General features: G+C 43.6%; 1 protein-coding gene across 1 annotated transcript in view; it reads right to left on the bottom strand.

The window, feature by feature from the left end:
- Positions 1-16823: 16823 nt before the first annotated feature.
- The window catches only part of LOC142656363 (uncharacterized), a 57958-nt gene continuing 48889 nt past the window's right edge, over positions 16824-25892 (bottom strand). Inside the window, exons 7-11 of the mRNA XM_075831311.1 lie at positions 24026-24123; positions 23859-23937; positions 23644-23741; positions 23377-23479; positions 16824-18983 (exon numbers count right to left, since the gene is read on the bottom strand). Of these exons, the coding sequence (XP_075687426.1) occupies positions 16912-18983; positions 23377-23479; positions 23644-23741; positions 23859-23937; positions 24026-24123 (2450 nt within the window). The 3' untranslated portion in view covers positions 16824-16911. The remainder of the gene's footprint in view (positions 18984-23376; positions 23480-23643; positions 23742-23858; positions 23938-24025; positions 24124-25892) is intronic.

Here is a 25892-nt window from a genome sequence, read left to right on the forward strand (position 1 = left end):
TGTAATGACGGGGTAGGGAGACAGACAGGTGAGCCCTAATCTACCCGCCACTCAGTCCCTGCCTACTTGCACGGCCCGTCCTAGGCGACAGCGTACAACTGGGCGACTGTCACTACGCTCAATAAGTGCACGACAGACCAACAGGCAAGGGTACACAGAAGCTAAGGGAAATGGGGCAGTTGCCCACCGCAACACCGTGAGCAACAAGAGTAGTGAACGAGCCGAGTCAAACCAGGAGTGTACGAGGTACCAAACGCAGAGCAGGAGAGTAGTCAGTAAAGCCAGGGACAATTTGAAGCAGAGGTCAATAGTACTAAGAGGAGCAGCAGAGCCAGGAAACCAGACAGAATCACAGGCAAAGGAGGAGCAGGAAATGAAGGTGTAAATAGACCGAGGGCGGAAGCTAGCTCCGTCTGGCCAGGCTGTGATAGGTCCTCCCACTCCTCAGCCTCCCAGCCTGAGTGGTAGCAGATTGAGTCACTCTTACAGAGCTAGGCACAGATGCAGGCTGATTAACCACGGGCGTCGACACAGAAGCTGTGTCAGGCAAATCCTTTACAATTCTGTTCCAAGTTGACTATTCCTGTGACCCTAGTATCCGGCGAGAGGACACATCAAGTTTCTGGGTGAAACTTTCTAGCTCTTTCTGGATGTAGTTTGCAGCAGAACCAGTGGATCATCTTCAGTTGCCCACAGTTCCCCTAGAGACATCTTTGGCTGTTGCCTCAGTTAATAGACTGCCTCTGCCTGATCCTATCGTTTCTAAAACCAAGTCGTTGAAGCTCCAGGTTGGAGTACTTCATTTTGAACGGATTTCTTTCCTTGTTTTGCCAAAGGCCATAAATCTTGTTCTGCTGGGCCTGCCTTGGCTTCGACTACATGCCCCAGTCCTGGACTGGAATTCTTGAGAGGTTCTCCAATGGGGCTCCAAGTGCTTTGGTCGTTGTCTGTTACAGATCCATCATGTCACGCCTCCTCTGCCTCAGTCATTGGCGGGACTGCCTCCCCAGTTTGCAGATGTTTTCAGCAAAAGGGAGGCTGAAAAGCTGCCTCCACATCGGACTTATGACTGCCCCATTGGACTGGTTCCTAATGCCTCTCTCCCCCGTGGTCGAGTATATCCTCTCTCCTTGCCAGAGTCTCTATCCATGTCGGCCTATATCATGGAGAGTCTGGAAAAGGGTTTCATACGAAAGTCTTCCTCCCCGGCCGGGGCTGGATTCTCCTTCGTTAAAAAGAAGGACGGATCCCTTCGACCCTGAATTGACTACCGTGGTCTCAACCAGATCACGGTCAAGAACAAATACCCGTTGCCACTTATATCTGAGCTGTTTGATTGCATATGAGGAGCCAAAAATTGTTGTAAGCTAGACCTACGGGGTGCTTATAATCTAGTCCGGATTCGCTCGGGTGATGAATGGAAGACGGCATTTAACACCCGGGACGGGCACTACAAATACCAAGTGATGCCCTTCGGACTGTGTAATGATCCCGCAGTGTTTCAGGAGTTTGTTAACAATATCTTCCGAGATCTCCTCTATGTCTGTGTTGTTGTTTATCTCGATGAGATTTTGATTTTCTCCCTACTACTTTTTCTACTACGATTAAGGGAGAATCATTTATACGCCAAGCTGGAGAAATGCATCTTTGAGAAGAGTTCTCTGCCCTTCCTGAGCTACATAATCTCAGATCAAGGTCTCAAGATGGATCCTGAGAAAGTGAAAGCTGTCCTGGAGTGGCCACGTCCTCAAGGCTTAAGGGCCATACAGTGGTTCCTGGGATTCGCCAATTTCTACCGGCAGTTTATTCCAAACTTCTCATCTCTGACAGCTCCCATCTCTACTCTTACCAAGAAGGGTGTGAACACCAAGGTGTGGACTCCAGAGGCAGAGTCCGCATTTATTAGCCTCAAGAATGCCTTCACTTCAGCTTCAATCCTCCATCATCCTGACGTATCTCGGCAGTTCTCACTGGATGTGGACGCTTCCTCCAATGCTGCAGGTGCACTTCTGTTCCAGAGGAGCTCCAAAGGAAAGGCAGTAGTATGTGGCTCCTATTCTATTTTTCTTCTGCTGAGCGCAATTACTCTATTGGAGATTGGGAGCTACTGGCCATCAAATTGGCTCTGGAGGAGTGAAGTCATCTTCTAGAGGGCGCTGCTCACCCCACCCTTACCTACCTTCAGTCTGCTCAACGACTGAATCCCCGTCAAGCCAGGTGGTCACTGTTCTTCACCCGTTTATAGTCTGTGCTCCACTACCGTCCAGCAGACAAGAATGTGAGGGCTGATGCCCTGTCCAGATCATTTGAGATGGAAGACACGGTGGAGTCCCTTCAGACTATCATAGACCCGTCCTGTATCGTCACTGCTAATCCTCTGCAGGTTAGAGACATCCCTCCTGGGAGGACTTTTGTTCGGTTGGCAGACAGGAGAAGAATTCTCCGCTGGGGACACAGTTCTAAACTGGCTGGGCACCCAGGTGTCCATAAAACCCGAGACCTGATTGCTCGTCACTTCTGGTGGCCCACACTACACTACCTAAAGATGTTCTGGACTTTGTCTCTTCTTGCACGGTGTGTGCTTCTAACAAAGTTACTCACTCCAAGCCTGCCGGTCTGCTTCAACCTCTGCCTGTACCCAATGCCCCCTGGCAGCACATTGCGATGGACTTCGTCACAGACCTTCCCCCCTCAGCAGGATGCAACACCGTCTGGGTGGTGGTGAACCGATTCTCGAAGATAGCACATTTTATCCCGCTGACCGGCCTACCTTCTGCTCCTCGACTGGCGAGTCTATTCATTCTACACATCTTTCGGGGGGTTCAGTTTACTTCAAAGTTCTGGAGAGCCCTATGTAAACTCCTGGATGTGAGATAGGGCTTTTCCTCAGCTTATCATCCCCAGTCCAATGGGCAATTCGAGAGGATCAACCAGATCATGGAGAATCTCCGCCACTTCATCTCTTCACAGCACGATAACTGGGTACAGCTTCTTCCATGGGCCGAGTTCTCATACAACAACCACACAAGTGAGTCCACCACTTCCACTTCATTTCACATTGTGTACAGTCAACATCCTAGAGTCCCTCTCCCAGTGTCGACCACATCTCAAGTACCCGCTGCGGACTCTGCATTTGGGGACTTTCTGCAAATCTGGCAACAGACTCGGTCCCCTATTTTGCTGGCAGTCGATCGCATGAAGCGAAGAGCAGATACAAGGAGAAGAGAGCCGCCTCAGTATCTTCCGGGTACCAAAGTCTTGCTATCCTCTCGGAACATTCGTTTGAAGGTGCCTTCATACAAATTTGCTCTCAGGTTACTTGGTCCTTTCGAAATTCTGCAACAAATAAACCCTGTCTCCTATAAGCTACGGCTGCCTCCTGCCCTCAGAATCCCCAACTCCTTTCACGTGTCCCTCCTGAACTGCTACAGCAAGACTTCTAGTTCCACAGTTGCTCCCAGTGGTTCTTCTGATGTGTTCGAGGTGAGGGAGATTCTGGACTGCAAGAGGGTAAGAGGAAGGACTTTCTATTTGGTGGACTGGAGAGGGTTTGGTCCTGAGGAGTGGTCCTGGGAGCCGGAGGAGAACCTCAGTGCTCCTGCTCTTATTAAAAAATTTCTCACTCGCTCTGGCCCCAAGAAGAGGGGGCGTAAGAGGGGGAGATACTGTAGTGTCCATGGCCACGGGTCGTCGGGTTTACTCAACCCCCGGTGCACGCAGTCATGGATCCGTGAGCGCTGGTCCCCATCTCCTTCCTAGGAGACGCCAGCACTCACTTCCGCTCTGGTCGAATGTGTCCCGAAGGGTGCGCGTGCACGCTTGTGCCCGGCCTTAAAGGAAATAGTCATCAACTGACAAGATTTCCTGGTCTATAAGAAGGCTTCAGGCCTTCTGATCCTTGCCTGAGCATGGTTTGTTTTCCGAGTCTGTGTTGTAAATGGTCCCTTAGAGTTTCCCATTCCAGTTGTTACCCGTGCCTGGTTACCTGTTCCTGTATCCCGTGCTGTTCTTTTGCCTACTAGTGTCGGAGTCGTGTCACGTCTTGAGTCATCTGCCACGTCCAGAGGAATTCGCTACGTCTGGTGCAACCTGCGTCATCCGCCAGGTTTGGCGTTACCTGCTGCACCCATCTCCATCTGTACCAGAGCTGCGGCCACTATCTGGACTATCCAGGTACACTTGTGCGGGACAATGTATTGCTGGGGTTTCCTGTTTGGCCAGCTGCCTCCCCGCTACGGCGGTACGGCCTAGTGGGTCCACTAACCCGCTTCGTGAGACCCTACCATGGGGAAGGGATGCACCAGGAATCAGTTCAATAGGGCAGTCATATGCCCAATGTGGAAGCAATGTCTCCGCCTTCCTCTTACTGAAGATGTCCGAAAATGCAGCATAATGACTCGGCAATACTGCCAATGATCGAGGCAGAGAAGGCTTGACCAAACGAATCTGCACCAGGCAACTGCTTTGACACTCCGGGTTCCACTGGAGTAACTCTCCAGAATTCCAGTCCAGGACTGGGACATGCAGTCGGAGACAAGGCAGGCCCAGCAACACAGGTTTAACAGCTTTGGATAGGACATAGAATGACAGAAGTTCGGAGTGAAGAGCTCCCACTTGAAGCCTCAGCGGCTTGGTCACAGCAACAACTGGGTCTGGCAGTCCATTTACGGAAGCAACGGTCAATGGGCTCTGCAGAGGGGTGGTGGGTAATTGCAGAAGATCCACCAGGTCTCTACGGGTGAAATTAGCAGCGGATCCAGAGTCCAGATACGCAGAGATCTGATGCGTTCTCTCACCGGACACTATGGTCACAAGTATGGACAATTTAGACGGAAGTTCATTCTTACCCAAGGTTGTCACTCCTAGCAACCCTAGGCTTTGGGATCTTTGGGAAAAGGGGCGCACAAGTTGGCCATACAGAGTCCAAAAGTGCGTCTGCGTTATCCACCCAGGAGAGACAACTTACACTGGTCCATTATCACAGACTCCTTAGGAGGATCGAGATCTGAGGACAGCAGGGATTGCTGCAAAGTAGGAGCCAGACTGGGAAGGACCCCCTCCCGTCGAACCTCTTGGAGGCGTTCTCGGATCCGTATATCAATCCGGGCGGACAGAAGGATGAGGTCATCCAGGGTAGACGGCAGATCCCGAGCGGCAAGTTCATCCTTAATTTTAGGAGCCAGTCCATGCCAGAATGCAGCCACTAGGGCCTCATTGTTTCATAACAGCTCTCCCGCCAGGGTGCGGAAGTGGATGGCGTACTCACTCACGGAGGAGTCTCCTTGGCATAGGTTAATCAAAGAAGTTGCTGCAGATGAGACCCGACCAGGCTCCGCAAACACCATACGAAAAGTCTGGAGGAAGGCTTGGAAGTCACAGGTCTCTGGTCCTTGTCTCTCCCAGATAGGGTTTGCCCATGCAAGAGCCTTGCCAGTGAGGAGAGAGATAATGAAAGCGACACTTGCGCCATCAGACGAAAATGTCCTGTTATACAGGCTGAAGTGGATCTGGCACTGATTCAGAAATCAACGACAGGTACTTGCTTCTCCATCATAGCGGTCAGGAAGTGGCAAAGAAACACGCGTGGCAACACTGCCAAGAGATGTAGTAGGAGGAACGCCAGCTTGTGCCTCCTGCCGACGTGCAAGAATGTTCAACGCCTGGAGGAGTTGGTCCTGTTGAGACCGGAGGTCTAGCATATCCGCCCGTACTGTCACGAAGGGTCTTGGCAGTAAGGCAGCTGGCCAACGGGGTGCAGGTCAATGTCTATAGTTAGTATAGGTACCTGTGGAGTTCGGACAGCAGTAAGGCAGGCTCAGCTGGGATTAAGCAGCAGGTAGACGTCAGGTGAGGTGAAGCAGGTCAGACGTGGGATACAGAACAAAACGAACTTGGCACAGCACAGTGCTTGACCAGGATAGTATGGAATGCACGGAACAGGAACACACTAAGAGGCCATCACATAGACAAACTTTGGAAACATCAACAACGCTCAGGCAAAGAAGCAGGGGCCTGGACCCCTCATAGTCCAGGGTACTCGCCGGTTCAAAGTTCATCAAAAGGTCAGCTGCGCGCGCTGCCCCTTTAAGAGCCGGCACGAGCACCCTACGGGATCCGGCTGAGGTGAGTGGAAGCGAGCGCTGGCGTCTCCTGAGGAGGCTGGGGCCAACTCGTGGCTGCGGCTGTCAGGGGGGATTGGAGCGGACGGCCCACAGCCAACGGCATTACAGAAGCGTTGGACTGCATGAGGACCCTGAAGACGAGCCCAGTTCAAACAGAGCAGATACATTTGTGGGGATCCATTTTCAAACCCTGGTCAGAGATGATATAACCCAGAAAGGGAAGATCTCTCGAAGACTAATTTCTCCAACTTAGCATAGAGCTTGTTCTACTGCAACTGTTGAAAGACCTGACAAACATATTTCCAGTGTGTAGTCAAATCAGGTGAGAAGATCAGGATGTCATCCATACAGACCACCACTGTGACGTATAATAATAGGTCCCGGAAGATGTAATTTACAAACTATTTAAATACGGAGAGATACGACATGACGAGATACTTGTAGTGGCCATCATGCGTATTAAAGGCAGTCTTTCACTTATCACCTTAAGGCTGGGTTCACACGACCATGTTACGTCCGTAATGTACGGAACGTATTTCGGCCGGAAGACCTGGACCGAACACACTGCAGGGGGCCGGGCTCCTAGCATCATAGTGATGTACGATGCTAGGAGTCCCTGCCTCGCTGCAGGACAACTGTCCCGTACTGTAATCATGATTACAGTACGGGACAGTAGTTCCACGCAGAGGCAGGGACTCCTAGCATCGTACATCACTATGATGCTAGGAGCCCGGCCCCCTGCAGTGTGTTCGGTCCGGGTCTTCCGGCCGAAATACGTTCCGTACATTACGGACGTAACATGGTCGTGTGAACCCAGCCTTACAGGTGCAGATCAGGTTGTATGCTCCATGGAGATCCAGTTTGTTGAAGATCTTGGCTCCTTAAGCCACAATACCCCTGAGGATGCCACAGTAGTGGTGAAACATGTCGGGAGTGAGGCTGCTCTAATCTTAATTATATTGTGGTTACTGACAGTTGTGTACTATCATCAGCGGGCTGCAGCCGCTGCTGACAGATAACAATTAGCTGGTGATTTGCACAGGCTGTGCTACACCAGTTATGTACTAACAATTTACTTCCATTTAACAATTACTTGGCCCATCAGACCGCATTGGCATTTTAAAACTTATGTGGTTGATTAAAATCTATATTGAACAAAAGTTATATTTTAGTTATATACAAAATATTTAGCAGGTACCTGGGAAAAAGGGCTATTTTTGTTGCCTTTGGCAATTAGGTGTCAGTGTTTCATAACTCCTGCCCACAGCTACCTGGGTCCATCAATGGAATTAGTATGACCTTGGCTTCACGGATCATATTAAAGAGTTCTGTGATCAAGAGAAGCGGGTATTTGTTTTTTTACAGTGGTCTTGTTGAGACCACGATAGTCTATACATTGGCGAAGAGATCCATCCATCCTTTGGACGAAGAAGAAATACAGTCTCGGGTAAGTGAAGAGTTCCTCATAAATCCCCTCTGTAGGTTCTCTATGATGTATTCGGACATAGCGTGAGTCTCTGGTAGGGTCAGCGGATAGACTCGACCTCGAGGAGTTGATCCTGGCAGGAGGTCAACAGGACAGTCATAGGGTCTATGTGATGACAGCGTATCTGCCTTTTTGCATGGGCCGAATAGCAAGGAGGCAGAGCTGAGGGTTTCTGAGACACAGAGACTGGTTTAATCCATGCCAGGCAATTAATACAACAGCTTGAACACCACTCAAGTACTTTGCTGAAATTCCAATAAAGACCTGAGATGTGTAGCTGTAGCCAGGGAAGGCCCAGAAACTGGAGAGTTAATGGAGACGGGCAAGACATAAAAGGAGATCCGCTCAGAGTGAAGCACCCTTACCTGTATGGACAGAGGCTGGGTGACAAACAGAATGGGATCAAGAGGGTGCTTACCATGAACGGATGTCACCTTCAAAAGGTCTCTCCAGACGATCAACCGGCAAGTTAAGACAAGTCACCAGGTCTTGACAGAGTTTCCTGCGGCCCGATCATCGACAAAAGGTTGGAAAGTGGCTGAAGTATGACCACAGCACAATTCAACTGATATGGTTAACTTTGGAGAGATGTACTCTCTACCAAGGGTCGTCCCTCCTACCGACTCTAGGTGCTGAGTTTTCCCGACTTCACCAGGCAATTACTCACATAATGGCCTTTTCCACCACAGTACATGCAGATTGTTTTCTCATCTGTGCTGGCATTATTGATCTGTGATTTTGAAGCTCCTGACTTGCATTTGTTCTTCAGAAACTGGAGTGAGCAGAGGTCTTAGAAAGGTTGGCGAGAGCTTGTAAACCCCTTTTTACCGTCGCGCTTCTTGGGAACGCTCCTGGATACGCTCCCTGAAACGGATGTAGATTCTCGTGGCCAACTAAATGAGAAGTGCCAACTCTTCCTTAATTTGACTAGCCAAACCCTGCCATAAGGTTGCGACCAAGGCCTTGTTATTCCAGGACACTTCGCCAGAGTCCGGAATTCTATTGTGTACTGGCCCATGGTGGAACTGCCTTGGACGGATATTCAGAATGGCCGCTGATGCCGACGAGGTTCCTCAAAAACAGTCCTGAATGCTGGTAGAAAGGCTTGAAGACTTGAGGTCTCTGGTCCCCGACGCTTCCACATGGGATTGGCCCATGCCAACGCTTTTAACGACAAGTCTGAAAGCTCTCCCTCCTATACGACCCCCCTAGGGGAGAGGTGGCCCTGGACTTCACCTCCAGTGGGGCTATGGGTGAGGCAGGGGAGGTTGGTGAAAGGGAAGTCAGTCGAGCAGACCTGGCCCATTTTTCGGGTCTGCCATAAGGAAGACATGGACAGAGAGTCCAGGGGAGGTTGGTCAGAAAGGCGTAGCATCATGGACTGAGTAATGTCCATCAGGTTACCTAGAGTCCTAGAACAGGAATGGGCCCAATCAAGATCAGAACCCACAATGTCAAGTGTGGGCATTGCTGGGGTGGCAAGGGTGAACGAGTCACAGGCGCTCGGCCAGCATGCATCACATAGGAAAGTAGACTGACCACAGGAAAGTTTAGGGCTGCATTTAGAGCTGGCATAATAGACTAACAGTTGCCTGGCGAGAAAGTACTCCCTTAGGGTCAGACATTACAGTAGAGGAAGTCACCACTCCACGCACTGATATAAACTGGGCGCGAGATGGCCAATGAATCCACTTAGGCAATGCACAGTAATAGATTACTCCACCTTAGGAAAGGGATAATGGTTGCCTTTACTCAGGTCTGCTAGGAAAAACACTCCTACGGTGAGTAAAAGCTCAGGGATGAAGTGCTAGTGAACCTGTACTGAGAAAAAGGAGGCCAAGGGCCGGTCCTACCCGGTTCCAGTAGTGTTTGGGCTTGTCCTAAGGGAATAGAAACAACAGCACACAGTCAGGACGTCCTGTGTCCCAAGCAGTGTATGTTGGAATTAAGGGAGAAACAGAGCGGGTACTCTAGGCCATGCTCCTAAATGTCCGCTAGCGGTCATGTGCTCCTCAGTATCTAATCAGAGGTGATGCTGAATCCCCATTAAAGTGAACTGTAGCGCTAGTAAATTATTGAAGGACCCGCCCCCAGCTAATACACATACACAAAATCGCGCCGCCGGCATAAACCAGCAGAAAATCGCACTGGTTACAAGAAAGTAAAATTAAGTTAGGGGTCTGCAAACCTCATAAAAGGAAGCAGCCAGTGGGCGGGGTCTCAGGGCACCCCAGATAGTGTGTTCTGCAGAGCTTACCAGCACAGCTCCAGGGGGAGCTGTCAGACCTAAACTTCTCCATCCTTCATCTCTCAAATGTGTGACCAGCAGGAGCACCCCCTCAGTGGTTCACCCTTTGACAAGGGGAGACACTTGTGTGAGAGGCTGTAAAGGTGCTCTTTAGGCTGGTGGGTGACAGCAGAGCTCTTGTCCTACTTTTCTTCATAGACAGAGGGACCACGGCGCATTTGTAGAATGAAATCGTGCGCCCACCATGGAGGGGACAAGAAGAAAACATCTGCCAACCCCGTTCCCCAACTGAAAATAAAGAAACTAACATAAAAGATGGTAGACACTGCTGCAACAGCAGAAGTGCCCCAATGTAACGAACAAGAAATATAGTTTATAAATGAGCGTTATAAGGTCATTTTGGTGCATTATATATATATATATATATATATATATACATACACACACACATACATCTATATATATATATATATATATATATATATATATACATACATACACATACATACATACACACACACACACACACACATACATACATAAACACTACCGTTCAAAAGTTTAGGGTCACTTAGAAATGTCCTTATTTTTGAAAGAAAAGCAGTTTTTTTCAATGAAGATAAAATTAAATGAATCAGAAATACACTCTATACATTGTTAATGTGCTAAATGACTATTCTAGCTGCAAACGTCTGGTTTTTAATGCAATATCTACATAGGTGTATAGAGGCCCATTTCCAGCAACCATCACTCCAGTGTTCTAATGGTACATTGTGTTAGCTAACTGTGTTAGAAGGCTAATGGATGATTAGAAAATACTTGAAAACCCTTGTGCAATTATGTTATCACTGCTGTAAACAGTTTTGCTGTTTAGAGGAGCTATAAAAACTGACCTTCCTTTGAGCTAGTTGAGAATCTGGAGCATTACATTTGTGGGTTCGCTTAAACTCTCAAAATGGCTAGAAAAAGAGAGCTTTCATGTGAAACTCGACAGGCTATTCTTGTTCTTAGAAATAAAGGCTATTCCATGCGAGAAACTGCCAAGAAACGGAAGATTTCCTACAACGGTGTGTACTACTCCCTTCAGAGGACAGCACACACAGGCTCTAACCAGAGTAGAAAGAGAAGTGGGAGGCCCGCTGCACAACTGAGCAACAAGTCAAGTACATTAGAGTCTCTAGTTTGAGAAATAGACGCCTCACAGGTCCTCAACTGGCTGCTTCATTAAATAGTACCCGCAAAACGCCAGTGTTAACGTCTACAGTGAAGAGGCGACTCCGGGATGCTGGCCTTCAGGGCAGAGTGGCAAAGAAAAAGCCATATCCGAGACTGGCTAATAAAAGGAAAAGATTAATATGGGCAAAAGCACACAGACATTGGACAAAGGAAGATTGGAAAAAAGTGTTATGGACAGACGAATCAAAGTTTGAGGTGTTTGGATCACACAGAAGAACATTTGTGAGACGCAGAACAACTGAAAAGATGCTGGAAGAGTGCCTGACGCCATCTGTCAAGCATGGTGGAGGTAATGTGATGGTCTGGGGTTGCTTTGGTGCTGGTAAAGTGGGAGATTTGTACAAGGTAAAAGGGATTTTGAATAAGGAAGGCTATCACTCCATTTTGCAACGCCATGCCATACCCTGTGGACAGCGCTTGATTGGAGCCAATTTCATCCTACAGGACAATGAGCCAAAGCACACCTCCAAATTATGCAAGAACTATTTAGGGAAGAAGCAGGCCGCTGGTATTCTATCTGTAATGGAGTGGCCAGCGCAGTCACCAGATCTCAAACCTATAGAGCTGTTGTGGGACCAGCTTGACCGTATGGTACGCAAGAAGTGCCCATCAAGCCAATCCAACTTGTGGGAGGGCCTTCTGGAAGCATGGGGTGAAATTTCTCCCGATTACCTCAGCAAATTAATAGCTAGAATGCCAAAGGTCTGCAATGCTGTAATTGCTGCAAATGGAGCATTCTTTGACGAAAGCAAAGTTTGAAGGAGAAAATTATTATTTCAAATAAAAATCATTATTTTTAACCTTGTCAATGTCTTGACTATATTTTCTAGTCATCTTGCAACTCATTTGATAAATAGAAGTGTGAGTTTTCATGGAAAACACAAAATTGTCTGGGTGACCACAAACTTTTGAACAGTAGTGTATATAAAAAGTCAATCAATCAATTCAACTTAAATATATAATTATAACAAGGGTAGCCAAACCATTCTCGTGCTATCAGTACTCCTATGGTTCCAAACTGTATCTGATTCAATAGAGCTCATTGGTAAATATGGTTAATATCCTAAACTCAACCATTGCCTTTGGGAGACAGTCTGCTCATAAGTCAGGATCAGAACCGGCACCTCCCCACACCACCGTGAAAGGAGGAACAGCATTAGATCCACTAACCTGAGCCGTCTTGCACTGCACTAAATGCGACCATGTAGTGACTAGGATTTGGGCCCATGTTATTTTAGAATAACTCATAGGTTAGCTCCAAAAGGAATGAAGTAGATTGGACCAAAGCTTATTCAAGACCTCATGTAATTATTGTCAAAAATGAACTGGTGAAATCAAAGTGGAACTATCTAGCACAAATCCACACCACTATGTTTGGAGGAAAAAGAACATCGCACAACAATAAAACCTCATATAAAATGTAAAACATAGTGAAGGGAGCATATGTTTTAGGGCTGTTTTGCTGCCTCAGGGCCTAAAAGTCTTTCAATTATTGAGGGGACTGTAAATTCAAAGATGTATGAAAACATTTTACGGGAGACTGTAAGGGCCGTAGTCCATGACCTCAAGCTGAACAGATTTTGCAGGATTCAAGATAATGACCCAAAGCACACAGGTTAATAAACTGGATGGTTGAAAAAGATTATTTTTAGAATAGTTGAGGCAAAGTCCTGACCTTATCCCTATCGAGATGCTATTGCAGGACCTGAAGATGGCTATGCACGTAAAGCATTCCAGAAATATTGATGAACGGAAACACATTTGCGGGGAGGAATGGTCTGAAATTCCTCCTCAACATGCAAGTGATTGCTGCTAAAGGGGGAATCTAAAGGTTGTTAAATTCAACGGTTCACTTACTTTTTCTCCCTGCCCTAAAATACATAAGCCATACAACTGTTTGCATGTTATTATTTCAGGTAGATTGTGTTTGTCTAGAATTGTGACTTAGTCAGGCCACATTTTATTAGTAATCCATGCAGAAATCCAGGTTATATCAAGGGGTTCACTTACCTTTTTCTTGCAACTGTATCTTGTTTGACATAGAGGACAAGCAGACTCACCCCGCTTCCAGAAATCCATCTCTGCTGTTCGAGACTAATTTCACATAATAACAGTGGATGGAAAGTCAATCACTTGATAGAAAAGGGAGGTTTTTTTTTTTTTTAAATAGGGAGAATCATTAAGAAATTTTCATTCTCAGTGAGCAGCTTGGATTGAATACCCTGGTCTTGCTGGTGAACATCTTTCCAGCTCCTACGCTAAAAGGGGCCTGTGTTCTTTGGATTTTAACAAAATTATGTTTTTTTTTTTCATGTGTAAAGCAAACCACTGTTTTAGGTTTACTTTCAATTATTCTCCCATGCTTTAAAATGACATGTTTATGGAGCCTGCAGTGCCTAAGTCTCTGACTACAGTCATGTAAAAAAAATAGGGACACCTCATATTAAGTTATTTTTTATTTTTGTGGACATATGGATCAATATTTGATCTACATTTAAACAGTATATAAAAGGTAATGGAACAAAATAAAAATTAACAACAAATTGAATTTGCAATGTTAGTACTCCTAGTAAGCCATCAAAAGTAAGATTCACTGCAATACATAAGTATTGCACAAGCAATAAAATGATTGCATGTTCAAATTTCTTAGTGGGACTAAAAAATTTTTTTAAATAAGATTAATAAAGATTTTAACAATGCAAAAATAATAAATATTAGAAAAACTGGTTTCAATCGTATCACCGCATCCGTAAAAGTCGGTATTACAATAACATTTATCCACCACAGTGAATGCCGTAAAAAATTAAAAAATCTATAATACGTACATATATACACACACACACACACACACACACACCAGAATTGCTGTTTTTGGTCACCTCGACTCCAAAGAGAAAGAGTGATCAAAAAGTCATATACCCCAAAATGGTATCAATAAAAATTATATCCAGACAGAAAAATAAAAAAGCTGTGAGTCTCAAAAAAAACCCCAAAAATAGCTTGTAAAAGTAGTCAAACATAAAAAGAATATATAAATGTAGTATTGTCATAATCGTATTGACCCACAGGATAAAATTAACTTGTCCTTTCTACCTCAAGGTGAACACCATAAAATCAAAACCCGAAAAACAATGTGGGTATTGCTTTCCCACTCTACCACACAATTATTTATTTTTTTGTTTTTCAGTAAATTATACGATACATTAAATAATGGCATTAAAAATACAAACATTTTCATGCAAAAAAAAAAACCAAGCCCTCATACAGCTGTTTGCGAAAAAACGACTTGGCGGGGAGGGAAAATTAAAAAATACACTTGATACGCTTTGCTGTCACATACAGCCACATTAACTTTACTGAAGTGTCTTGAGTGTGACTAGACAGTGCCTCCAACCAGGATGCAACGTCTATTCACACTCCCAACACTTAGGTAAAGTTTCTGTGGGACTTCCTCACACAGCACAGCGTGATCTCTCGAGATCACCCTGTGAATGACAGCACAGCATGATCTCGCGAGATCACCCTGTGAATGTGCTGTGAGTACAAATGGACATGAATGGATAGAAGTGTATGACACTGATTGGCACGGTGGCTCAGTGATTAGCACTGTTGCCTTGCAGCGCTGGGGTCCTGGGTTCAAATCCAACACATCTGCATGGAGTTTGTATGTTCTCCCCGTGTTTACATGGGTTTCCTCCAGGTACTCCGGTTTCCTCCCACACCCCAAAAACATACCAATAGAGAATTTAGATTGTGAGCCCCAATGGGGACAGTAAACCTCTGTACCGCGCTGTGTAATATGTTGGAGCTATATAAGTAACTGAACTAATAATAATTTACAATGCCCACTTGGTCAAAAGTTAAAAAACGCCCAGTTAGACATTAATAAATATTTGCATAAATCTAAAATTGTTCATAACTTGCTCAAAAATGAGTTTTTCAAAATAAAAACCACTTTACAACGCCAATCAGATTATGTAGGAGATAGGGAATTTATAATCTGGTGACAGGGCCTCTATAAGAGGATCTGTCACCAGATTTCACAATACAAACCGCATACACTATTAAATATATCTCTCAGACCTGATGCACTTAGTTTGAAAATCCATACCAGAATGGCGGTATAATCATTTCTCAAAGTTTTCCAGTCTGATATTAACCCCTTAATGACCAGCCTATTTTAAACCTTAATGATCAAGGAATTTTTCACGTTTTTCCATCGTCTCATTCAAAGAGCTATAACCTTTTTATTTTAGCGTCGACATAGCTGTGTAAGATCTTGTTTTTTGCGGGACAAGTTGTAATTTTTAATAGCACCATTTTGGGGTACATAGAATTTATTGATTAACTTAACAACTTTTTTTTGGGAGGAATAGAAAAAAACCCAGCAATTTTGCCACACTTTTTTGCGTCCTAAATGTACGCCCTTTACCGTGTGGTATAAATAACAAAATAACTTTATTCAGTGGGTTGTTGCGATTTGTATAGGTTTTGTATGTTTTACTACTTTTACACAGTGAAAACACTTTTTTTTTCAAAATTATTTGTTTTTGTGTCTCCATATTTGAAGAGCCGTAACGTGCAATTGTATGAGGGCTTTTTTTTTGCAGGACGACTTGTAGTTTTTATCGGTACCATTTTGGAGTAGATGCGACTGTTTGATCACTTTTTATCAAATTTTATTTAAGGCTGGATTCAAAGAAAACAGCAATTTTAGCATGGATTTTTATTTTATTTTTTACGACGTTCACCGTGCGGATTAAATGATGTAATAAGTTTATAGTTGGGGTCGTTACGGATGCGGCGATACCAAATATGTGTAACTTTTTTACTTTATTTTGTTTGTTAATAATAAAGCAGTTTGTAAGGGGAAAAGTGGGTTTTATTTTTTTTTCCACTTTTTTGTTTTTTCTCACTTTTTTACTAGTCCCACTAGGGGACTTCACTAAATGATTATCCGATCGCTATTATAATACACTGCAATACTTCTGTTTTGCAGTGTATTATGCCTGTCCGTGTAAAACAGAGAGAGGCATCTGCTAGGTCATGCCAGAGGCATGATCTAGCAGGCATTTACTACAGGCAGACCTGGGGGCCTTTATTAGGCCCCCGGCTGCCATCGGAGACACAGACACTCAGCGATTTTATCGCCGGGTGTCAGTGGGATGATAGGGAGCTCCCTCCCTCCAAAACCACTCAGATGCGTTGCACGCTATTGAGCAACGCATCTGATGGGGTTAAACGGGCGAGATCGATACTTATATCGATCTCACCCGGTCGAGCAGGGACTCCCCCAGCCCTTAGCTACCTCTGGCAGCTGAGAGCAGGGAGATTTGACAGTTCCCTGCTCTGTTTATTTATTTATTCCTATGCAGCGACGTAAAAAGTCTATTGCTTCGGAATAAGGCCCGTTAGTGACCGACGTAAAAACACTATGGGGCGGTCACTAACAGGTTAAACTGATGTAGTTAGATGTAATTCAATACTAAAGCTGCTGCTGGAAGACATGCTCTCACTGCAGAGCCTGGGAAATTACAGCTTGTACGATATTTCAGAATGATGCATGGGAGGATGCACACTGATAGGAGCCAGTCAGCTTTAGGTGGATGGAGATTGAGATTTCATCATGTATATACTTGGTGTTATAAAATGCTAATTTTAATATCAGACAAGAAAACATTTAGAAAGGATTATACAGCCATTCTGGTATGGATTTTCAAACCAGCTTCATCAGGTCTAAGATCTATTTAACAGTGTAAGCAGTTTGTATTGTGACATCGGGTTACACATTCTCTTAAAGGGTTAAGAGAGGAGGGAGGTTATAATGTCTTTGCTCCTGTGTGAGTTCTCTCATGTATAACAAGACTTGATTTTTGTGTAAAACTTTTCCCACATTCTGAACAGGAATATGGTTTTTCTCCCGTGTGACTTCTCTGATGTATAGCAAGATATGATGCAATTCTAAAACATTTCCCACATTCTGAACATGAATATGGCTTCTCTCCCGTGTGACTTCTCTGATGTATAGCAAGATAGGATGAAATTCTAAAACATTTCCCACATTCAGAACATGCATACGGCTTCTCTCCTGTGTGAATCCTCTGATGTTTCACAAGATTAGATTTTTTAATAAAACATTTCCCACATTCTGAACATGCATATGGCTTTTCCCCTGTGTGAATCATCTGATGTATAACAAGATTTGATTTATCTTTAAAACATTTCCCACATTCTGAACATGAATATGGCTTCTCCCCTGTGTGATTTCTCTCGTGTCTAAAAAGTATTGATTTATTTGTAAAACATTTTCCACATAAGGAACATGAATATGGCTTCTCTCCTGTGTGACTTCTTTCATGTATAACCAAACTTGATTTATCATTAAAACATTTGTCACATTCTGAACATGAATGTGGCTTGTCTGTTATGTGACTTTTATCATGTTTAACCAGACCTGATTTATCTTTAAAACATTTCCCACATTCTGAACATGAATATGGCTTCTCTACTGTGTGACGTCTCTCATGTCGAACAAGACTTGATTTATCTTTAAAACTTTTCCCACATTCTGAACAGGAGTATGGTTTCTCCCCTGTGTGACCTCTATCATGTTTAACAAGACCGGATTTATCTTTAAAATATTTCCCACATTCTGAACACGAATATGGCTTAACTCCTGTGTGAATCATCTGATGCATAACAAGACTTGATTTTTGCGTAAAACATTTCCCACAGTCTGAACATGAATATGGCTTCTGTGCCGTGTGACTCCTCTGATGTATAGCAAGATATGATGCAATTCTAAAACATTTCCCACATTCTGAACATGAATATGGTTTCTCTCCCGTGTGAAGTCTCTTATGCTTACCAAGATATGATGAATCTATAAAACATTTCCCACATTCAGAACAGGAATACGGCTTCTCTCCCGTGTGAATCCTCTGATGTTTAACAAGACTTGATTTTTGATTAAAACATTTCCCACAATTTGAACATGAATATGGCTTCTCCCCTGTGTGAATCATCTGATGTATAACCAGACTTGATTTATCTTTAAAACATTTCGCACATTCTGAACATGAGTATGGCTTCTCCCCTGTGTGACTTTTAACATGTTTAACCAGACCTGATTTATCTTTAAAACATTTACCACACTCTGAACATGAATACGGCTTCTCTACTGTGTGACTTCTCTCATGTCTAACAAGACTTGATCTATCTTTAAAACATTTCCCACATTCTGAACATGAGTAAGGCTTCTCTCCTGTGTGAATTCTTAAATGTTTAACAAGACCCGATTTATATTTAAACAATTTCCCACATTCTGAACATGAAAATGGATTCTCTCCTGTGTGAATCCTCTGATGTATAACAATACTTCTTTTTTGTGTAAAACATTTCCCACAAACAGAACACGAATACGGCTTCTCCCCTGTGTGACTTCGCTCATGTTTAACTAGATCTGATCTCTTTTTAAAACATTTCCCACATAGTGAACATGAAAATGTATTCTCTCCTGTGTGAATCCTTTGATGTTTAACAAAACTTGATTTATCTGTGAAGCACTTCCCACACTCTGAACAGGAGTATGGCTTCTCCCCTAAGTGAATTATTCGGTGTGTAAAATGACCTGAGCTTTTTGTGAACGGTTTACCACATTGAAACCTTTTACCATCTTTCTGAGCTGTACCTGTAGTAACAATCTGTGATTGGTCAGGAGAATGTTGCTCGTGATTAGGGGAATTATATGATAGAGCTGTACTGTAAAGGCCTGGATGCACATTATGGGTAATGAGGTTTTCTCCTGAAGACTGCTGCATGAAATCTTCATCTTCTACTTTATAATTTCGCAGTAACGTGGAGTTTCGCTCAAAGTTCTTACTGGGATTATCTGTTAGGAACAAAATGTGTTTACTTTTATTTATTTTTTTCAAATTACAAAGCAGACAAATTGTAAAACATTTCTAGCAGGCTGGAAACACACATGCAGTTTTTGGTACAGCTATTGGAACCAAAGCCAGAAGTGGATCACACAGGAAGGAGGAGTATAAAACTGTTTCTATTGAACCCATCCCTGGCTTTGGTTTAAAAAAAAACTGCACAAAGAACTGCCACAAAAACCGTACATGGGATTCCAGCTTTATAACGCTTTGTATGACACTTTAAAACACATCAATGACAAAAGTAAAGGATTCTAGTCTACACCATGTCCACCACACTTTTATTACTTAAACCTAGACTTGATAAAACGAAAAAAAAAAAAAACAACACAGTTTTAGCTGGCAATCAAGTTTATCCTCAGCTAACACACTTGCCCCTTCACTACCAATTGGGTATCACTTTAATACAAAAACGTAATATTGTTATTGACAATCTAATCTTGGCCACAGTCTACATTTAACAAGATAATGTGCCATATAACATAGCCCACATCTCAGGCTGACAACATCGACATGACAATGAGGTCTGTATATCCTAATGGCTGCACAGTCAACAGATGTCAATTTTATAGAACATCTTTAGGATGCAGTGGAATGGGTCCAGTGAGGTTAACAATCAGAATCTGTAATAAAGGTTTCCAGGACCTTATTGTATTTATTCCACTTAGAATTTAGGTTGTTCTAAGGGGAAAGAGAGTCCTATCAAGTACTAAAAAGGTGGACCCTGTCAAGTGGCCTCTGAGTGCAGGTAATTATCACTGATCTTTGTATTGTCATATCCTTTGCTCCCCGCCACGTACTTACCTCGCTCCGGTGTCCTCCTGTCCCCAGACGCTCCTCCTCCACCGCCTCTCTCCGGCCACCGATGCACTCCACTGGGTCCAAGCACACTTGCGCACTGACCCTTGTATTCCTAAAGGGCCAACGTGCGCTCATTTTCAAATCTATCATCTCCTCTGCCATATAAGCTCCTCCTGCTCTGGTAATTATTGCCAGAGCAATTTGGTTTCTAGTGTTCCTAGTTGTCCTGCTATATCTGCTGAATCCCTGTGTACTGACCTTCTGCCAGTTTCTAAACACCCATGCCTGCCCTGTTGCTAAGTTTACCATGTTAATACTCTGCAGACAGCCCAGACCTATACAGGAAAGCCCACATCCCTATATAGGGGTTAAAGGGTGAAGACCAGGGGATCCCTTAGTCTCTGCTTCCCAGACTAGCCCCAAGTAAAATCCCTTGGTGACAAAGAGGGTTTACTTCAAACCAATCCTAAAGTTGTTGTTACATGTATATACAATAATTAAATGTGAAATAGGTGCTTCCTCATAATCATGTATCTGGAAGATTAAAGTACCCCAAAACAGTAAACATTCAAAAAAACTTCTGACATCGGTTGGGGTCCGAGCACTGAGACCCCCACCGATCGCTAAAACGAAGCAGCAAAAGCGCTCGGGTGAGCTTCCTTTCTGATTTTTTTTTTACGCTTACCTCAGTAGACTTTCTATTGAGTCCGTACAACGTTAACTCGGTTTTCAGAGCAAAGCAGATCGGAAGCCTAGTGGCTCAGCACTCTACCGAGCGCTTCTGCAGCTTCGTTTTAGCGATCAGTGGGGGTCTTAAAGCTCGGACCCCCACCGATAAAAATTTCTAACATGTCACTATGAAATGTCAAAAGTTTTCTGAAAGCTTAGTTAACCTTTAAATAAATAAAACTAAAAAAAAATCTATAACACCCAAATACAAAAGTTTCTTGACCACTTCCAGACATCGGTCATATACGTACATTGGAAGGGGAAGTATGAAGCCGGCACAAGAGATGTGCCTTCTCCATCCGCAGGTGTTCGTTGTATATTACAGCTGAAAACCTACACTAACGCCTCGCATCGGAGATAAAGTCAATCCAGACCATTTAACCACAAAGATGCTGCAGTAGAGACGGTTTCACCTAATATGATCAGGGGGACTCCCTATATCCCCCATCAATATGACGTGGTGCCAAAGGATTGTCATGCCATTGGAGGACTTTATGAATGCACCCAGGTCTGACATTTTACTACTACTTATAGGAAAACGATAAAAATGAAAAAAAATTGCATTACAGAAGTATGGTCTTATTCAAGTGATCGCATTTTCAAGTCTTCTAGGTCTAATCGAACAAAATTCAAAATAAATATAACCAAACATTGAAAAGTAAAAAACCCACATTGCTGTTTCTTTTGGAATAAAAAAAAGTTATCAAGTCGTAAATCACCCCAAAACGGCACTAATAAAAGCCACAACTTATCCTACAAAAAACAAACACTCACACAGCTTTATTAAAAAAAAATGAAAACGTTAAGATTCTCAAAATACGCCAAGCGCAAAAAAATTTTTGTATTTCTTTTGTAAAAAAAAAAAAAAAAAAAAAAAAAAAAATTTTGATATATATATATATATATATATATATATATATTATATATATTTAATTTTGGTAACACCATTATCCTATTAACCCGCAGTATAAAGTGAACGTGTCATTTTTACCGCAAGATGAACGCTATAAAATCAAACCCAAAAAACAAATGGTGGAATTGTTGAATTTTCGATTTTATTCCACCACACAAAAAAATAATTTTTAAAAGTTTTTTCAGTCCACTATATGGTAAATTAAATGGTGTATTTAAAAAATACATAACTCATCCCAAAAAAAACAAGCTCTCATACAGCTATGTTAAAAAAAAAAAGGTTATTGATCGTTTGAAAGGTGTGGATGAAAAAGTGAAAATGAAAACTGGAAGGAGATCGACCAGAAGACATGTTCCAAAATATCTATTTAGTGTACAGCAGAAAATATGCGTGGCAAATCCGAATGTAATACGCATCATATGCATTTGAACTAAGGCCTCCATCACACAAACACAAGAAATTTCACGCAACAAATAGCCTAGTGTTCAGACTTTTGCATCAGAATCGTAGCATTTCCGCTGCAAAAATCACAATACAAGCTGTGCGTTGTCATAACGACGCTTTCTTTTGGTCTTCTTCCAGGCTGGCTTCCGGGGATGACGTTTTATTTCAAGTGACTACTGCAGCCAATCACAGGCTTCAGCGGTCAAATGGGCTGCAGCCTCATCCCGAGGGGCCGGACTGCAAGAAAACGGTGGGACGCGTCACCATGACTACGGCCATGACTACGCTGCTTTCCACAGCAGGATTTCCGCCAGAAACACTGCACCACAATGTGGTGAAGTTTATCAGACGTAATGGGCCGCGGGTTTTAGGTTGGATAGGCTATGTATATACGACCCGTGGGAAATCGGCCTGAAAGGCCATGAAAAAGTAAAAGCCATAAAAAAAACAAAAAAAAACATTTGGTTTTGCATTGCCGCATTTCAAGAGTCGTAACTTTTTAATTTCTCTGTCGATGTGGCTTGTTTTTTTGTGGGACGAGGTGTAGTTTTCATTAATACTATTTTGGGGACATGGGACTTATCAATTAAATTTTTTGGGGGGGGGGCGGGGGAATACTGCAGCATTTTGCGTGTTTTTTTTTTTTTTGTATGCTTTTCACCCGGCAGTTTAATTAATGTGTTAACTCTATCATTCAAGTGTCTACAATCACAGCAATACCATATATGTGTATTTTATACTTTTAATAAATAAATCCGCTTTTTATGGGAGAAAGTGGATTTTATTGGTAATTTTTTTTTTAATAAACTTTATTTACCAGTTTTGAATTTTTTTATTTTTTTTTAGTACCACTAGGAGACTTCACAATGCAATCTTCTGATATACTTCGTATACCAAGGCATTATTGCCTGTCAGTGTAAAGCTGACAGGCAATCTATTAGGCTATGCCTTTGGCATGGCCTACTAGGCAGTTACCGATGGCAGACATGGGTGCCTTTGTTAGGCCCACGACTACCATGGTAACCCATCGGTGCCTTGCGATCGAGTCGCAGGTGTGCCGATGGGGTGACAGAGGGAGCTCCATCCCTCTATCAAACACCTTAGATGCCGCTGCCGATATGGGCTATGGCATCTAAGGGGTTAAACTTCCAAAACGTGCGTTCTCTCCTATTCCGCCAGGAGCCTGAATATGTATAATAGCCGCGCTCCTGTAGCTGATCTCGGCAATTAGTGCAGCTGTTATTCACAGCTGGTGCCTCCCAGAAAACGAATGAAAAGCCTAGAGCATGACCAAATTATAGCACACCTTGTAGAGAACTTCTATGTGCAGTCACAGCTCCCTCAGGTCCTGCACTATGTATAACACATTGTCTGAAGTGTTACTGTAATGTAGTACTAAGGAGGAACCTCAACTTAATAAACCTCTGAATCCACTTTCTAAATTCATTACTACTTACCTGTGGCAACACCTACTGGAATTTCCTCTTCCACTTCACTCTTGCACGGCTGATCGCCTCTCATCTGCTCTTCTTCTGCTTTAATATTAGTCAGATCTTCCCCCTGATTTCACATATGTAAAAATTCAGTACAATACAGCAGACAGTGAGAAGAATGTAACACACCTAAGAAACCACCAAAATCTATGAGCACATATATGGCCGCAGGACCAAAAAGCTCCACACCCCCCCTTATATAGGTCTGGTATGGGGCTCAGCGCCATCTACCTGATGATTCTCTGGGACATTGTGATTTTCTTCTGGACAGTCTTGGGAATACAGAGGACTGGGACATCTCTCTGGTGGATTTCTCTTACTGGATCCATCTGTAGGAAACACAGAGTAAAGGAATGGATTGTTTGCATGTGATGATGGGAGTAGTATTTAGATGACCCTTAAACAGGTTTTTCTTTTACAACTAATGAAAGTCTCGCCATCCTTACACTGCTGATCAGCCATTAAATCGGTCTTCTCTCTTGCTTCATCTTTAACCTCAACCTTAATATCAATCAGATTTTCACGCTAAATAAACAAGAAAAAAAAAAAGTAAATTGAAATTGGCGTTCATTACTTGATGGTAATTTTTTGGTAAGACTTTAGCGCCATCTACCTGATAATTCTCTGGGACATTGTGATTTTTCTCTAGACAGTCCTGGAAATATAGAGGACTGGGGCATCTCTTTTCTGGATTTCTTCTTCTGGATCCATCTATAGGAAACAAACAGTGAAGAAATAGAGTGTTTGCATGTGATGATCAGATGATGGGCATAGCATCCAGTTGACTTTCAAAACAGGATTTTTCCAAGCACTCACCATAAAATCCTTTTCTTGACCAGTTCATTGGAGGACACAGACCATGGGTATCTGCTGTTGAACTAGGAGGCTTGACACTATGAAAACCCCCAATGAACTGGACACGAATAGGATTTTACGGTGAGTACTCAAAAAATCCTGGTTTTCTTGTTAGTTACATTGGGGGACACAGATCGCGGGACGTCCTAGAGCAGTCCCCAGGAGTGGGAGCAGAACACAGGACATGGTAAGTTACTTCACAGATGCCTGCAATGCCATGTGACCCAAAAAAAGCCGCCAAACCCTCATTCATGTTGAAGGCCAAATCCACTCTAGGCAAAGAAGGCGGCTCCGTGCGTAAAACACTACCCTGGCTTGGTGTAGAGTCAAAGACAGAGAACGGCAAGAGATCGCCACCAACTCCGAGACCCTCCAGATGGAGGTCACCGCAACCAGAAAAACCACCTTCCAGGACAGAAAACGAAGAGATATTTCTCTCAAGGGTTCAAATGGAGTCGACTGTAAGACATGCAAGAACAAAATTCAGATCCCACGAGGGAATCAGAGGACGATAAGGGGGACCGCATAAGCCACCCCTGCAAAAAAGCCACGCCTCTTTCTTCTGGTTTTTTTTTTAAGTACAAATACTTGTACTATTCACACACTACCCTATCTCTGTCATACTGCCTGATGATTTTGCTTTTATGAACACAATTAAAACCATTTATTTGTACAACCTCAACGTTACTTTTGGATATTCGTTACTGGGTACCACTCAAAGGATTTTCACAAGTAGGGAACAGTGACGCACCAAGGTTTTTTTAGCTATAGCTTCCTAGGAATATACCTATACAACTTTTTGTTCCTTCTGTAACCGGACGAAGTTTTGCATCCGGACGAACCCGCGGCTTGCAGTTTGCTGGACCTCTACATTCCCTAGAATATGTCTACAGGGATGCCGTGCTCCCACCACGACATCACCAGGTGAGCACTATTCAATAGTCTCTTATTTCTGCCAATTTGAAACGTGGGATAATGCCCTGTCTGTGCCATTGTGTATTTTTCTCTATTTAAGTAAACCCTTGCAAAAAAGACTTAATGTCAAATTTAGACGCCAACGGGCGACCAAATACGATGGAAAGGGCAGACACCTGCCCCTTCAGGGAGCGGAGAGCTAAACCGTGATCCAAACCACATTTTAAAAAGGATAGAATCCTGGACGAGGAAAAACGCAGGGGGGTGGGGGCTTGTGATCCTCACTTCAACCAAAGTAAGCCATCCATGTACAATGGTAAATGCGGGCTGAAAAGGATTTTCTGGCCTTAAAGGAACAGTGTCATCACAAATATTTTATTTATATGTTAAAGATGTTAGTGCCTTAATATAAACGTTTATTTTCATTTGTGTGTTTGTGTTTTACTGTTTCTTTTTTTCACACTTTTTTTTCCCTATGGGGGCTGCCATTTTTTGTTCCATTTCTGTGTGTGTCGATTAACGACACACACAGACATGGAACACGGCAGCCACAGTCCCATAGGGACTGCGAACGGCTCCCGTCCCATTGACTGCCGTGTACGGCGTCTGTGTGGGAACTGCGCATGCGCCGCTCCCACACAGTCCTATTCGAAATTGGCGCCGTCCGGCGCCATTTTCCTGTGGACCGGAAGTCGCGGCCGGACAGTGAT

This window comes from Rhinoderma darwinii, chromosome 1, assembly GCF_050947455.1.
Source record: "Rhinoderma darwinii isolate aRhiDar2 chromosome 1, aRhiDar2.hap1, whole genome shotgun sequence".
Taxonomy (NCBI): Eukaryota; Metazoa; Chordata; class Amphibia; order Anura; family Rhinodermatidae; genus Rhinoderma; species Rhinoderma darwinii.